The sequence below is a fragment of the Phoenix dactylifera genome, chromosome 18 (assembly GCF_051530095.1).
Source record: "Phoenix dactylifera cultivar Ajwa chromosome 18, Ajwa_hap1_PhDact_Kaust_v1.1, whole genome shotgun sequence".
Lineage (NCBI taxonomy): Eukaryota > Viridiplantae > Streptophyta > Magnoliopsida > Arecales > Arecaceae > Phoenix > Phoenix dactylifera.
In genome coordinates this window covers 3,093,708-3,107,933 of record NC_143207.1, presented here as the reverse complement: position 1 = coordinate 3,107,933, position 14,226 = coordinate 3,093,708, and the positions used below count along the sequence as shown (strand labels likewise).

The window sequence follows — 14,226 nt, the reverse complement described above, 5'->3', positions numbered from 1 at the left end:
GCAGCTGTTCTTCTTTTCTTTGATTCATCTTCTTCCAGGCTCTGCTTCATGGATAATTCGCGAGTCATCAGCGAACCTTGCAGTTCTTCATGGAGAAGAGCATTGAGATCTTTGGCTTCTTGAATGGTAGTGATTTGGCCTCTCAAGCTCTCAACAATGACCTATGAATCTTTTTTACCAAATCATTGTTAGAATTTGATTTACCAAAACTTTTAAGTCCATTTATAATACTTGTAAAATGAGTAAACATGTCAGAAATTGACTCACTAGATTCCATTTTGAAGAGCTTGTAGTTATGAACAAGTATATTGATTTTAGATTTTTTTAACCTGGTTAGTGCCTTCATGAGTTATTTTCGGCCTATCCTAGATTTTTTTCGCAGATAAGCAAGTTGAAAAATGATTAAATTTATTGGCATCTAATGAATAATATAAAACATTCATGGCTTTAGCATTTAACTGCGCCATCTTTTTGTCTAATTCATCCCATTGCCATTTGGGTTTGGGAAGAGACACACCATTAATAGCTTTTGTGGGTGGGTGAGGTGCACTAACTATTACACTCACTATGTCATAGTCAACTGCTTGAATAAAAATGCGCATGGATGCTTTCCAAAAAGTTTAGTTTGTGCCAACAAATAGAGGGGGTCTGTTTGTGGATTGTCCCTCGGCAAGAGAGGCACTATCAGGGGCTGTCATAGATTTTTAACTCTTGATGGTTAGGTCAATGAGTGGCTTGAGTACCAGGCTCTGATACCACTTGTTGCCCAGCTATGCAGCCCAAGAGAGGGGATGAACTGGATTTTTCAAAAATTTTAACTAATAATGTAGCAGAATTAAATGCTTAATAGATGAATATTTAAATCAGCAGATAAGCGCTAAGTAAATATGCAAGAAATTGAAGAAAGAAAAAACAAAGCAAATACAAGAAATTTATAGTGGTTCGGTGCCAACCTTGTACCCACATCCACTCCCCAAAACTTCTTAGGAATTTCACTATAATCTATAACTCATATTACAACCTAGTTGTTTTCTAGGTTCATAACCAAATCTAGTTGATTTTTTTTGGTCAATTAACCAAAATCTTAACCGATTGTTTTTCAGGTTTAGAACCAACCTAGTTAATTTTCTGGGCAATCAACCTAAACCTACCTCGAGCCTATCCTAGGCTCAACACAATCAAATTTAAAGTTTGGATGGACCTTTTTCTTAAGTTTCAATTCTTGAAACTTGTTACAACAAAGATTATAAAGAATTAAATGTTGTTATAGTGAATACAACTCCAAGACAATAAATACAAAATAATAAATGGAGTTACACTCTATTGGTTGACTTGAATGCTCTTGAAGGTGCTTCACCAACTCTCTGATGTTGAAGATGTGATCTTTTAGCTCACAATGAATGCTCTTAAATGATATCTTTTTTGAAGCTCTTTTTTTTTGCTCTCTTTTTTTGGCTCTAAAGAATTTGTCGTTGTAGTGCTTGAGCTCTTTTTCTTTGGTGTTCCCATGCATTTATACTTTTTGGAGAAAGTTGGAACACTTTCGTAGCCGTTAGACAATTAATAGAGCTATTGTGAGATGAAAACAACCGTTTAGACTTGCAGAAAAAATTAGCCGTTACAGTTATCAGGCGTAGAGGGGTCGACTCGCCGTCTTCTAAGATCGACTTGAGATTTCTAAGAGTCGACTCATGATCTTCAGGAGTTGGTTCGAGCTTGCTTTTGTTTTTGCTGCCTTGTCTTTTGTTTGTGGCGCTTGTGGAGTCGTCTCTCTTAGTTTAGGGGTCGACTTGAGATTTTTAGGAGTCCACTTATTGATATCAAGGGTGGACTCTTTAACGAACTGTCTTTCGCTGCTTTCTATCTTTTCACTATGGCCGTTTTGGGGTCAACTCGACTATTTCTGGAGTCAACTCTAGTTTGACTAGAATCGGCTCGTGAATTCAATGGGTCGACTCACCAATGCAGTAATTTTTTTAGTTCTCTATCTTTTTTCTAGCCATTCTAGGATCGACTCGCTTTTGTTTGGGGTCGACTTTTGCTATGCTGGAGTCGGCTCGAGTACTTCATGGGTCGACTCATTGATGTGATGAATTCCTTCGATTTCTGTCTATCCTCCGAGACTATTCTGGGGTCGACTCGCGATTGTTGGAGTCGGATCGCGAAGGTGCATCAGTTAGTGACAATGTGCCGGGTTGACTCATTGGAAGCTTGGGGTTGACTCTTGAGATAGCTCTGGATGAATTTTTTTGTCTTTGCAAGTAGCTTTCAAGAAATATTTTCATGGCCTTTTGGATTTTAGTGTTTTAATATGGTGCTTCAGATGGATGATCTTCTTTTGAGAGTAGCTAAAGGCTTTCTTCTTTACTTTTTGAAATTAGTCACTTAAACTCAAAGCAAATAGATTAGTCAACTTTTAACTTAACTGTTTTGCATCATCAAAATCAACCTTTAGGTTCAACACAGTTTGATGTACTTTCATGTGGCATTGTAGCTAGAGCCTTGGTTCTCGAGGTTATTGTTGATAAGTTAGACTGGTTTTGGGACGAGTAGACTTGGATTTGTGTCTCAAAAAGATTAGAATGAGAGATGAAGTTTGGTCAGATATTAGTTTTGTAGACTTTGAATTAAAGTGTATCTTTTCAAATGTACGTCATGAGAAATGGCATATCATGCAATCAGGAATGGGAGGAAACTTTTTGCTTCGTTCCTATTATGTTGGAGAAGTTCATGCCTAGTAGTGAATATAGCTCACTTAAAATTCAATTCAATCAAGTTATATATAAGAAAACTTGTTGGATAAGGACAATGTACAAGTGATATAATTGGTGTGATAATCACACAAGTAATCATTAGTAGATTTGGACCTGATGGGATGGTAGAGGAGCAAGTAGGAAAATGCTAGAAATAAGGTCTGCCGAACCGGTACTGGTACCCATACTGGTCGGTGGGTGGGTCGCTACACTAGTGAAGGAAGGTTCCCCGACGGGAGCCAGAGTGGGAAGGAATGTTTAGAGATGGAGCGAAAGACTACACTTGAGGCAGAGAGCGCTCGAAGACTTTCCCTATTAGGATGTAGATCAAGATCGAGGGTAAGAAGCTCATAAAAAAATAATGTCTGCCATCGGACATTTCCATTGCTCAACATTCAATCCGACTATTCGTCTAGCTTACCCCATATTCGTAACTATGATATTAGAGTAGTGAAGGAAGGTTCCCCGAAGGGAGCTGGGGTAGGAAGGAATATTTAGAGATGGAGCGAAAGACCACACTAGAGGCAGAGCATGCTCGAAGACTTTCCTTCCTTATTAGATGTAGATCGAGCTCGAGGGTAAGAAGCTCCAACTTAAGTTCGATAATGACATTTTAAATGGGCGATGGGTGGGGAAGAGAATCGAGGACATGATTGATCTTGAAAAAGAGGCCTTTCTTTCTGGTTATATAATCACTTAGGTTGAAAAGCAAGTCATAAGTCAAACGAGCGGGTGATGCGAGAGCCCTTTCGAAACAAGGGTCCGTCGAGGTCCTTTTTTTTATTTTATAAATTTTAAGTAAAGTTGGCAACCTCCTTGTCGACTTCACTTAATATATCCAAAATAAAGATGCTGTTTTTTTATTTTGGAAATATTAAGTGAAGTAGGCATTCACTTAAAATTTTCAAAATAAAAAACTGGCCCTAGGGGAATGGAATAGGGGTTCGAAACAATGGTCTAGAAGGCGGAACCCGTCCTCTGCTCCTCTGCACCACTCCTTGGCTCTCTACGGGCCTCTGGTGGCCCTCTGCAGCCTCCATCTCTCTCCCTCCCTCTCCCTCGCCCTCTCACTCCCTCCCCTCTCTCTCTTTTTTCCTCTTGATCCTTCTTCCTCTCCCTCTCCTTCATTAGTTTCTCGTTTTGAATGTCAGAATCGTCCTAGTTCGTCGCTGGCATGGCTTGCTACGCTTTGAACCGGGCAGTTTAGGACGGTTCTGCATTCTTTGATAGATACATATGTACTGCTTTTTCATGTATTTTGAGCTGGCTTTGGCAAATTACACCTACTTCCAATGAGCAATTTAATGATGTGTGGTAACCTTGGGAATACGGATTATTGGACGTGCTTATTGTTAAAAGATATGCAATAGGACCCATTTGCTAGCATATGCAATTCGATAAATGGACAAAGCGTAAAATACCATCTTCTCTCTTGTTGTAGAGTTGAATGCTCCAAGTTGCTGCATCATGTATTCTATCTTTTGATTGATAGTTAAGTTCTTGATTACAATGATTTAAATCATCATTTGTAGGTAGCTTATAGATTCGGTTTTTTAGCTCTTGGTTGATGAGCCCATTTTCTTGTTAGATAGCTGAAGCATATGGACAAATGCTCTTGGTATCAATTGTATAATATGCTTAGTTTCAGATGTGCAACTTAAGGTTCTGATTGATTTCTTTTCGAATATTTTGCTTCTCTCTTTTCTTTGAATATAGAATAGTATGCATGTTAGTTGGTCAATGTTTAGAATGTTGTACCAATTTTAATTGGATAAGGCAGTCATCCTGTGACAAATTGTAGACTAGTTAAGTTGTCGTGAAAGATTGGAAACAAAAAGAAGCTCTACATAGAAGACATAAGGTTAGATATTTTTGTTCATGAATTTATAATATCTTGCTTGGAGTAATATGTTGATGTTTTTCTGGTTTCCTTGCAATTGTCCTATGTATCATTAAGTTACATTTTTTATTAGTCTAGGCTTGTAGAATTTGGTAAAAATTGCATGCATGCTGATAAAATTGATTCATATTTGACTAGCTTTTGGTGGCCCTAAAAGTGCGTCACCCTCAACGCATTACCATCCTGAGGGGAAACCATGAGAGTCGTCAGGTACATTGTTGATTTGGACCTTATTTTTTCCTTTATGTAATTAGATTCAGTTACTTATTATAATTTAAAATTGCTTATTTATTTGAAAATTTTAATTAATGATCTTTCTTTTTTTAACTAAACTGCAGATTACACAAGTTTATGGATTCTATGATGAATGTTTAAGAAAGTGAGTTCCTTGTTATCATAGTTCATTATTTACTAATCTTGATTTCATATATTCTTCTTTGCCTATTGATGTGTGAAACTGATATGGAAGAATTTCCTCAACATCATAACATAGTGTATTGTTAGTTTTCATTTTCAATTTATTTATGAGATTACTGTACATTTGGGGCATTAAGCAAATGTCTTCTGTGAACCTTAGTGTGGCCTATTTACATCTAGGGGAAGTTCTGTAGAATAGTTCTTGAAAATGGAGTTCCTGAAAGGTGAAAAATCTAAATTTGGAAGAAGTTTTAAAAGTGATGAAAGTGACATAGCCAACCATGGTCAAGCATGGCCATGGTCAACTATGATGACTATACATATGTTTAGTCAAACATGGCCAACTTCTGCCAAATGTGGTTGTAAGAGTCCATGTATGATCACTATTTCGTAGCCATAAATGCCTTGTTGAAAGCAAGCATTAAATTTATAATTGAGTTGTGTAATTTTGAACATTATGAGGTGGACCAATAAAATGATAGATGTGAGTTCTAGTTTGACCCACAGTTTGCTGAACCAGGCTGAACCACTCGGTTCACCCTGTACCGAATTGAACCATCATGAAACCAACATAGTGCGGTGCTCTTTTTAGGAAAATAGCATGAATTGCTCCGAATCGGACAGTTTGGAGCGGAATTGGGTGATTTGGAGCGAAACCGGTGCAAACCGCTCAGTTCGCACTGGTTTGAACTGGTTCGAACTGGTCCCCTCTCTTTCAATTTCTCAAAAGGTTTGAATCATGATCTGTTGAACCGGGATGAACTGCCTGGTTCATCCCCTACCAAACCGGTAGCCGACCGGCATGGGTCTCGGTACCCGTTCGGCTAACTTTGGTTTGACCTTCATGCAACCAAGCTAGTTTGACTGATTCATGTTGTATTCACCTACTTTCCCATTTTTCCTATTATCTTGCAGGAAATGTAGGCGATGCCGTATTAACTTTGATTACCACAAGTCATTTGTTTTCTAATTAGCTTTTCTATTTCTTTTTCTTTTTCTTTTTCTTTTGCACAAAGTTGTTTATTCTAAATGGTTATTATATTTTAATATTGTGGAGATTGTGTTCAGGTTGATATTTGTTTTTGTAAGAGCTTCCTCAATTAGTTAATAAACTGAATTTCAGTTTGAGACCTGAGCTCAAAGTAGTTTCCTGTCAAGCTTGAGAATTTTGTAGCACTGTAGCTTTTCTTTTGCTTGATTTAAATTGATGAATAAAATATACAGGCATGTCATTATGCATAATTTGTCTATTTGTAAATCATTATTGTTCTTAATCTTGTTGCAGATTGTGTTTGGTTTGATTTTTGGCTGTACATGAACTTGTGCAAAGAGTCAGAGACCAAAGCTTAAATAGTTTCTTTTCAAGCTTGAGTATTGCATAAATTGTGTACTCAATTTAGCTTGATCTATATATATACACAAAATGTGTAATTATGCATTTATATTTAAGTATCCTGATCACAATTAGTTTGAATCAAATATATAAACTTCCCATGGTTCTCCCCAATTGCTTGAACAAGCTGTGCCTAAATTTCTTTTGCTCATCTCAGTTAAACCAGCAGGATCTCGTTCTCTTGTCCACCCAGTGAATGGGGCTTGGTTGAACAGTTCAAGTTAGGATAGAAATTAGTAAAGCCGAGCATGCCTTAGTTCACTTAAGTTTGTTTCATTTTCTTTCCTACTTTTTTGGACCGAAGATGTACATATCTTGTCCTTTCATTGGCATTTGGTGAATGCATGACTGGCATTCCTACTCCAAAAAAAAAACAGTATATGCTTCGATGCATAAGCACTATTGTGTATCTTTGGTCAACAAATGCGAAAACTTAAACTTATTGTTGTGGGAGTGCGTGAGCAAGTAATTCTTTGGTTGTGAACATGTACTTGTTATAAAGCATTAGTAGTAAACTCAAATGAACCCATTTAGTGATTAAGAAACCAAAGATCTAATCATAATAATAAAGAGAAAAAATGCCAAATTTATGGTTATGGGAGAGCCAAGCCACTTGAATGGTTAGAAAACTTTTCTTGCTAGCAAGTCCAATATAAGTCTATCAGGGATGGCAGCTGTAAGAGTACAGTAGTGGAGGAGGGAAGGATGCTATATAATTCATATTGGTTAGGTGAAAATTAATGACTATTGTACCCTTTCCATATTTTATTTTTAAAATTTTGTTGAAGGAAGAACTGTACTATCATAGTTTGATTATGTTTTGTGCTTTTCTACCTAACTATATTTGAAGTCTGCATGGATGTTCCATCATTTTCCTACCTGTTATGCTCTGTGAGATTTATTTCTGGTCAATGGATCTTTTAAAATTGCACTTACATCTGGTTCCTTATTGACAGATATGGTAATGCAAATGTGTGGAAGATTTTTACAGATCTTTTTGACTATTTTCCATTGACAGCATTGGTTAGTGCTGTGAACTTGCAGTGACATTCCTCAGTATGATTAATTCATCTTTTATATTTCCACAATGCTTTCTTTTGGTTTATGTCCTTTATGTGATTTATTTTGTTCTTTGGAAATGATGATCAATAATTTTGAGTATCCTGTCCATTTTTCATCAATTAAACATTTATCTGGTCTATACCATAGTGATTCTTCTGCGCCGTTGGTAGGCATATAAATCATGATAGCTTGTTTGAGATTTACATTTCATTGTTCATGATTTTTGATGACTGATGAGATTGGTTTTCCATGGGGCCTAAGTGGCATGGACCATGCAAATGCACTGTAATAATTATTCGCAAATTCAAAGCATATTATGTTTTGAAAATTGCATTATTTTTTGTGAAAAAAGGAATAATTTTTATCTTATTATTTATTAGCACTATTTTATAGCAAAGATAATCATTATGGTGTTACTTTTCTAGATGTGGGCTGAGCAATAAATTCTTCACTTTTATTCTTCCGGAGGTAATATATAGAAGTATTGAGGACAAATAGTGTAGGCAGAATACAAATGCATTTTTAGGTTGTGGTACTGGCTAGAAAAGTTGTTCTCATCTTAAAGTTATTGGTGATGCCCACAATCCTACTGTTTATACTTTTATTCTATGATAAATTCAAGGTCGGAGGAACCGGTACCGGATTCCGGCGGGACGACTCGGTACAGGCCCGCGCCGTGCCGCATCGTACTGCACCGGGCCGTATCGACACAACGAAACAGGTGAGGGAGAGGGAGAACGAGAGAGGAAAAGAGAGCGGGGGAGGGAGGGAGGGACGCCGGCGGAGGGCCGGCGGAGCCCGACGCAGCCTGGCGGAGGTCGCGAGGTGGCCGGCATCAGGGAAGAAGGCCCGCTTAAGCAGCCGACCCCGGTTTCGTTTGAAACAAGGATCGATCGCTTAAAAAATTTGCCGATTTGTAAGTGAAGTCGGTATTCGATTTACCGACTTTACTTACGGATTGCGAAATTTTTTAAGTGGCCGACCCCTGTTTCGAACGTAACAAGGGTCGACCGCTTAAGCGGCCCTTCTTTTCCGGCGTTGGCCCCCTCGCGGCCTCCACCGGCCCTCCATCGGCCCTCTGCTTGCATTCTTTTCCTCTCCCTCTTCCTCCCTCCCCCGCTCGATCTTTCCTTCTCCTCTGGCTCCGGAAACGCGTCCTGTTTTCTTCAACCGTACTAGGGAGCCACTAGTACGTTCGAAACGGGCGGAACCGCCCGGTTCGGGTCGTTTCCGCCGATGGTGGTTGAATTATTCATGATTTAGTGTGTAGCAATATGGCCGTGCATGAAGGTCAGGTCTTGGCAGCCAGAAACTTAGGTTGGTGTACCCACATTGGAAATTGCACCTGTTTCATAAGTGTTCCTTTATTCTAGTTTTTTCTTGGTAGACCGACTTTTTGGTAATAGTATGTCATGTGAATCCACTCTAAAACCTGCTCCCGCTTTTGGTGACGAAGCAATTTACAGTATGCACCCACCTAGGGCTGTTAATGGGCTTGGCCAGGCTGAATGGCCTGAAGACCTGACTTGAAAAGCTAGGCCTTGGATCAGGTTTTAGGGCCTTTGACTGGCCTCAGGCCTGAAATTTGCGAAAATAAACAGGCTTGTTTTGCATCTGGCCAGGCTTGGAAGGAAAAAGGGAAAAAAACTCTTAGTGGGGTCAGCCTTGGTCCTGATACCATCAGACCTGGTCTGGCCCAGGCAAGGCTTAGGCCTGTGGTTTAATATTCGGGCTTGCTTCGGGCCTAGGCCTGACCCAACCCAGAACCCTTGACCCACCTAGGGCATTAAGGTAGTACATCATAAAAATATTCTTTCCCCCATTGCTGTGGGATTACATATGATGCTTGTTATTTAAGTATCTTGTAATTAAGTAGGAACACGCCGTCACTTGCTAGCCAGAAACTTTTACCTAGGGTGCTGCACCCACTTCAGAATTTCTTTTGGAATCTATCTGCCATGCCTGCTTCCTTGGTTGCTCTTTGCTTTAAATGTTTTGTGAGATCTCCACCTTGTCACTTCTGCTGAACAAAACTAAGCTATGTTAGGTTTGAGGTTCCAACTAGAAATTAGCTTAAATATTTTTTCAGTTTCAAGACAATTTTTACATAATTTTAGATGCTTTGGTGAAAGCTTGTTCAAGGCAGGGCCATATAACTGCAACACATTCAGTGCCATAAGAGTAAAAAAAAAAAACTCGTCATGTTTCTGCTAGAGTTTTGCAGGTTAATATTTTATTCATAATCAATAAATGAATTTAATCACTATGTGGTGGTACCAAGAGTTTAAAATGTTAATTCCATTCCTGTAACTGTTTCTTCATGTAAATACTGATTTTAATAAATTGACTGTGATATTATTTTGAATACCAATTTTGATCTGTTTGCTATTGTTTTTCAGGTATATTTTATTATTATTGACTATTATATTGGTCTGTATAACATTGAAAACAAGGTACACCTAGATAGTGGGTAATGACTATATAATGATCTCTGCATGCTAGTCAGCTTTGCTCTGTTGGCTAAGCAGTTTTGTTATATCAGATGGTGCAGGACAGTAATGTCATAATTTTAAAGTTTCAATACAGGTTTTAAACAAGAATATTTATACGTGTGGATATTATGATTATGTGGAAGGATGTACCTTTGATACCCCAAGTTGGTTTTAAGTTTGTTTCTTGCTTTATCTGTTCTAGAAATCTGTTAAAAAGGTTATTATATTTTTATTTCAAAATTAAGTAAGTATGAAAGGTTATTATATTTTTCTATTTCACAATTAATTATGAGAATTCTCTGCTAATGACCTGTATAAAATTTGTCAAGGAAATGGCTATTATTGTTATGCAACTTGGCTTCTAGCTAGCAGATTGCCTTTTAGTATTTACATTTTCACTAGAAGAGGTAAATTTATGAAGCGTACCATTAAAAATATGTCCAAAACCAACCTTTAGAATTACATTTTGACTTTGTCAAATTGGATAGCCAGCTTGCATTAACGCTTAATTGGCTGTAATTTCTGTAAATGCTGGTGGTTGTCTTTAGATTGATTATTGTGGTCTGCTTCTATTACTGTTGGTGTTATGAGTATCACTCTGAATAATTTTATTGTTGCATTTCTGAAGGTTGAGTCAGAAATATTTTGCCTTCATGGTGGTCTGTCTCCATCTATTGAGACTCTTGACAACATACGTAACTTTGATCGTGTTCAAGAAGTGCCTCATGAGGGTGCTATGTGTGATCTCCTATGGTCTGACCCAGATGACCGATGTGGTTGGGGTATATCTCCTCGTGGTGCTGGATATACCTTTGGTCAAGTACAATACTGATTTCTTGTCTTTCATAATGTAATTTTGAAATTAATCCATGTCTTCAATCATTCTATTTTGTTAATTTCAGGATATATCAGAGCAATTCAATCATACCAACAACCTTAAACTTATTGCTAGAGCTCATCAGTTAGTCATGGAGGGATATAATTGGGGACATGTAAGTATTTGTTCTTCATCTTGTTTCGTTTCTTCCTTTATGCTAGCTGTTTTGTTTAGTCTGTTCTTTTATGCTAGCTTTTCTTTAGGCCAGATTGTGTTCGTATCATATTCTCATTGAACAGGAACAAAAGGTGGTAACCATATTCAGTGCACCTAACTATTGCTACCGGTGTGGGAACATGGCCTCGATCTTGGAAGTTGATGACTGCAAAGGACAGACATTTATCCAGGTCTTATTCATTCCCGCCCTGTTCCTCTACATCTGGTTGTTTCCTTTGGTGTTTTTTCTCAAATTATCCGTGCGGATGATGGATGTCAACATTTGGCAATGTTTTGTGTCTGATCTGCTTAACCTGGGAAAAAGGTGTAAGCACCTATTAACAAAAATGAGCTTTTCTTAATAATTGTCTAACTAATTTGAAAGTAACGACTCAAGTTTCCAAATGATGTATTGGTCTTTTCTCCCTAGAAACCCTTATGATTGATTTTATTTTCAGATATGATACTTTTTGAAACCTTTGATCAAAACTAAAAAGAAAGGAAGAGAGAGAATTTTGGATCCACTGACTTTTGAACCTTTTTAAATACATTTCATTTAGATTTTGTAGATTGTAATTAAAAAAAAAAAGTAAATAAAGAAGGAATCAAGAGATAAAAATATATGGGGGTTAGGGAAGAGTATTTTAAAGATAAATCTCATTGAAGTGCTGTTACACACTTGTAATTGATAAGTAATTAAAATACATGAAATTTGTGTGCTGCAACTGTAAACAGCTTCAGAAAAATAATAATATCCAAATAAGTAATCTAAACTAGGGATGATTTATATGAGATCATATTTTAGGCAATAGAGATTACAAATACCCTTTGATGCCCTCTATTAACTGTTGTAACAAACACATTACTAATCCAATATCATAAGAGTATATAGCTTTATAGATATCTGTAAGCTTTTTCCTTAAATAATATCGTTGTTTTGTAATCAACATTGGATTTAGTGCATTCTGTTGCCATTTTCTCTTCTATGTCATTACATGTACCTCAAGTCTGAAGTCAGACCATTTTAGGTAGCAGAATAGAAGAAAATGGAGCAAGATAACTTATTCCAAGTAAGCTGTTGTGCAAAGATTTTGCTCATAATGTTGTCTAGTTGAGAATGTTCTAGTTGGACTAGCTACATTGCTATTTGGTTACAAAGGTTGAATATTCTCAAATTCTGAAATAGAGTGAGCTTTCATTCTGAAAGTGCAGCTTTACCCTTCAGTCCTGATCAAGTCACAAGACTAAGTTCAATGGCCTATGCATGCATGGGTTAGCACTAAATGAATATGTTACTAGCATGGATATGCAAGCATTTCTAGGGGCATCAGTTGGGCACTAGTTAGTGTGGTATAGTTCTATAATATATGATAACAAATACTATATGTCATCAAATACTAGATGTACTAAAGCATACTAGTGTTTTATCTATAATTATTATTATTATTATTATTATTTGTTAATATATATTCATATATACAGATTTTGAACTGTTATAATAGTAGTAGAACTTTATTAATTAATGTAGAGAATATATTTTAACCATAACCATGACTTTAAGCATCAAGCCTTTTCCCTAAAACGGTTTGGCTTTATGAATCGTCATTCACCAAGCACTCCTATTTAGAACTGACTTTGATGTTATTTCAAGTTTTTCTATATCTTTTCTCACAATAGTAAAACATATATCATATTATGATAATAAGTGTACTTTCAAATACTTGCATTATGGTTATAATATTATTATAAGATACAGTATGCTAATTAACATAGTCTACTTCACTATTTAACATATCCTAAAATTGTTACTATAATGTCTACTATTATTGTTGTTGTTATTTTATAATGCTGAATGAGGATCTGTACAGCCAACCCTAAATAGTTGAGACAAGGCTAGGATATGCTCATTGGTGGTTATTTTATGCATAAGTAAGGGGAATTGGAAAAGGTAAAAGAGGTATCACTTCATGGGAATATGCTGGGCAGGCTTAAGAAATTGGGATAAATTTGACAGATGCTATTCAAACTATTTGACATAATAGCAATAAATGACTGAAATAAGCAATATAGGTCTGTCTCCAGTTTTCAAAATCTCGCAAATTCCGTTACAGATGGAATCAAAGAATAAATGTTTCTCAAAACACAAAATTGACTTCAGGGCTTTTTTAAGGCTCCGAAGCAGGCTCTATAAAAATGTTTTAAGGCTAATGAATGAAAATAAACTAAAAGAGGCATAAGCAATGAATAGCGAGTTCATATGTGGTGCTTATTTTGTACCTTATACCTTAAGTGGGGGACATTACAATTATGCCTTGAATGATTCTACTTCCAATCAATGAAGTGTTTAGGTCTTTTATTTATTCTGAATGATATTTCATAGGAACCTAGTTTCATGGAATGTCTAATTTTGTACTCTTGGTTTTCACTAACCCAAAGTAGGTAATATTTTGATAAATTTTCTCCAAGGTTTGTGTGGATTTTTTTTATTTTTTATATACTATTAAGCAAGTCGCAGCAAAGAAAACAATTCTTTTGTCTTGCTTTTTTATGCGCATTGAATTCTTTGTTTTCTCTTCATTGGTTTGAGGAAAATCCTTAACATTTTCGTTACATATCGGCTAATTAAAGAACTAAACACTTTTTGTTAGGTATCCATTTTTTTCAAATAATAAGTTAAAGAAAGTAGAAAAGCAACTTGAATACTTTATTTAAATTATATAGGATTCGAGGTCTTCAGTGAGATCTTATGTTTTGGTTAAATGGTTGGATTCTTAACATGGCGATCTAGAATAGTTTGTTGAGATGATTTTATTTTGTTTCATACATGTTTCATTCATATTAAAACACCTTTGTTTGTACTGAAACCCAAACCTGAAGCGAACTGTTTTAGCTACCCCCACATGACATATTTTGGTCAAAACAGTGGGTTTGCAGAAACATTTGGAATCTAGAAAGTAGAAACATTAAATGAGTAGCTGGTCACCAGAACACACTGGCACCTTTTAACTGCCTTTACGATATTTGATCTTTGGATGCTGCACATTTTCTTGTCTTTGCTCTGGTTTTAAAAGATGGACGTGCTTGTTAAAACAAAAGATGGCTCCAATCATATCACTTTATTTCTGCTATTTGAGCTGATATCTTTTGCCTTTCATTTGCTTGTTAGCTGGTAGACT

General features: G+C 36.6%; 1 protein-coding gene across 6 annotated transcripts in view; it reads left to right on the top strand.

Annotated features, from left to right (window-relative positions):
- Positions 1-14,226, top strand: part of LOC103724106 (serine/threonine-protein phosphatase PP2A catalytic subunit-like) — a 40,484-nt gene that overhangs the window by 24,229 nt on the left and 2,029 nt on the right. For 4 of the 6 annotated variants that reach the window (XM_088714357.1, XM_088714358.2, XM_088714359.1 and 1 more), the window contains 6 exons: positions 4,792-4,863; positions 4,992-5,032; positions 7,420-7,486; positions 10,646-10,837; positions 10,920-11,009; positions 11,098-11,241. In XM_088714357.1, coding sequence (XP_088570483.1) covers positions 4,792-4,863; positions 4,992-5,032; positions 7,420-7,486; positions 10,646-10,837; positions 10,920-11,009; positions 11,098-11,241 — 606 coding nt within the window. The remainder of the gene's footprint in view (positions 1-4,791; positions 4,864-4,991; positions 5,033-7,419; positions 7,487-10,645; positions 10,838-10,919; positions 11,010-11,097; positions 11,242-14,226) is intronic. The other 2 variants (XM_008815263.5, XM_039132022.3) reach the window with 1 other exon arrangement.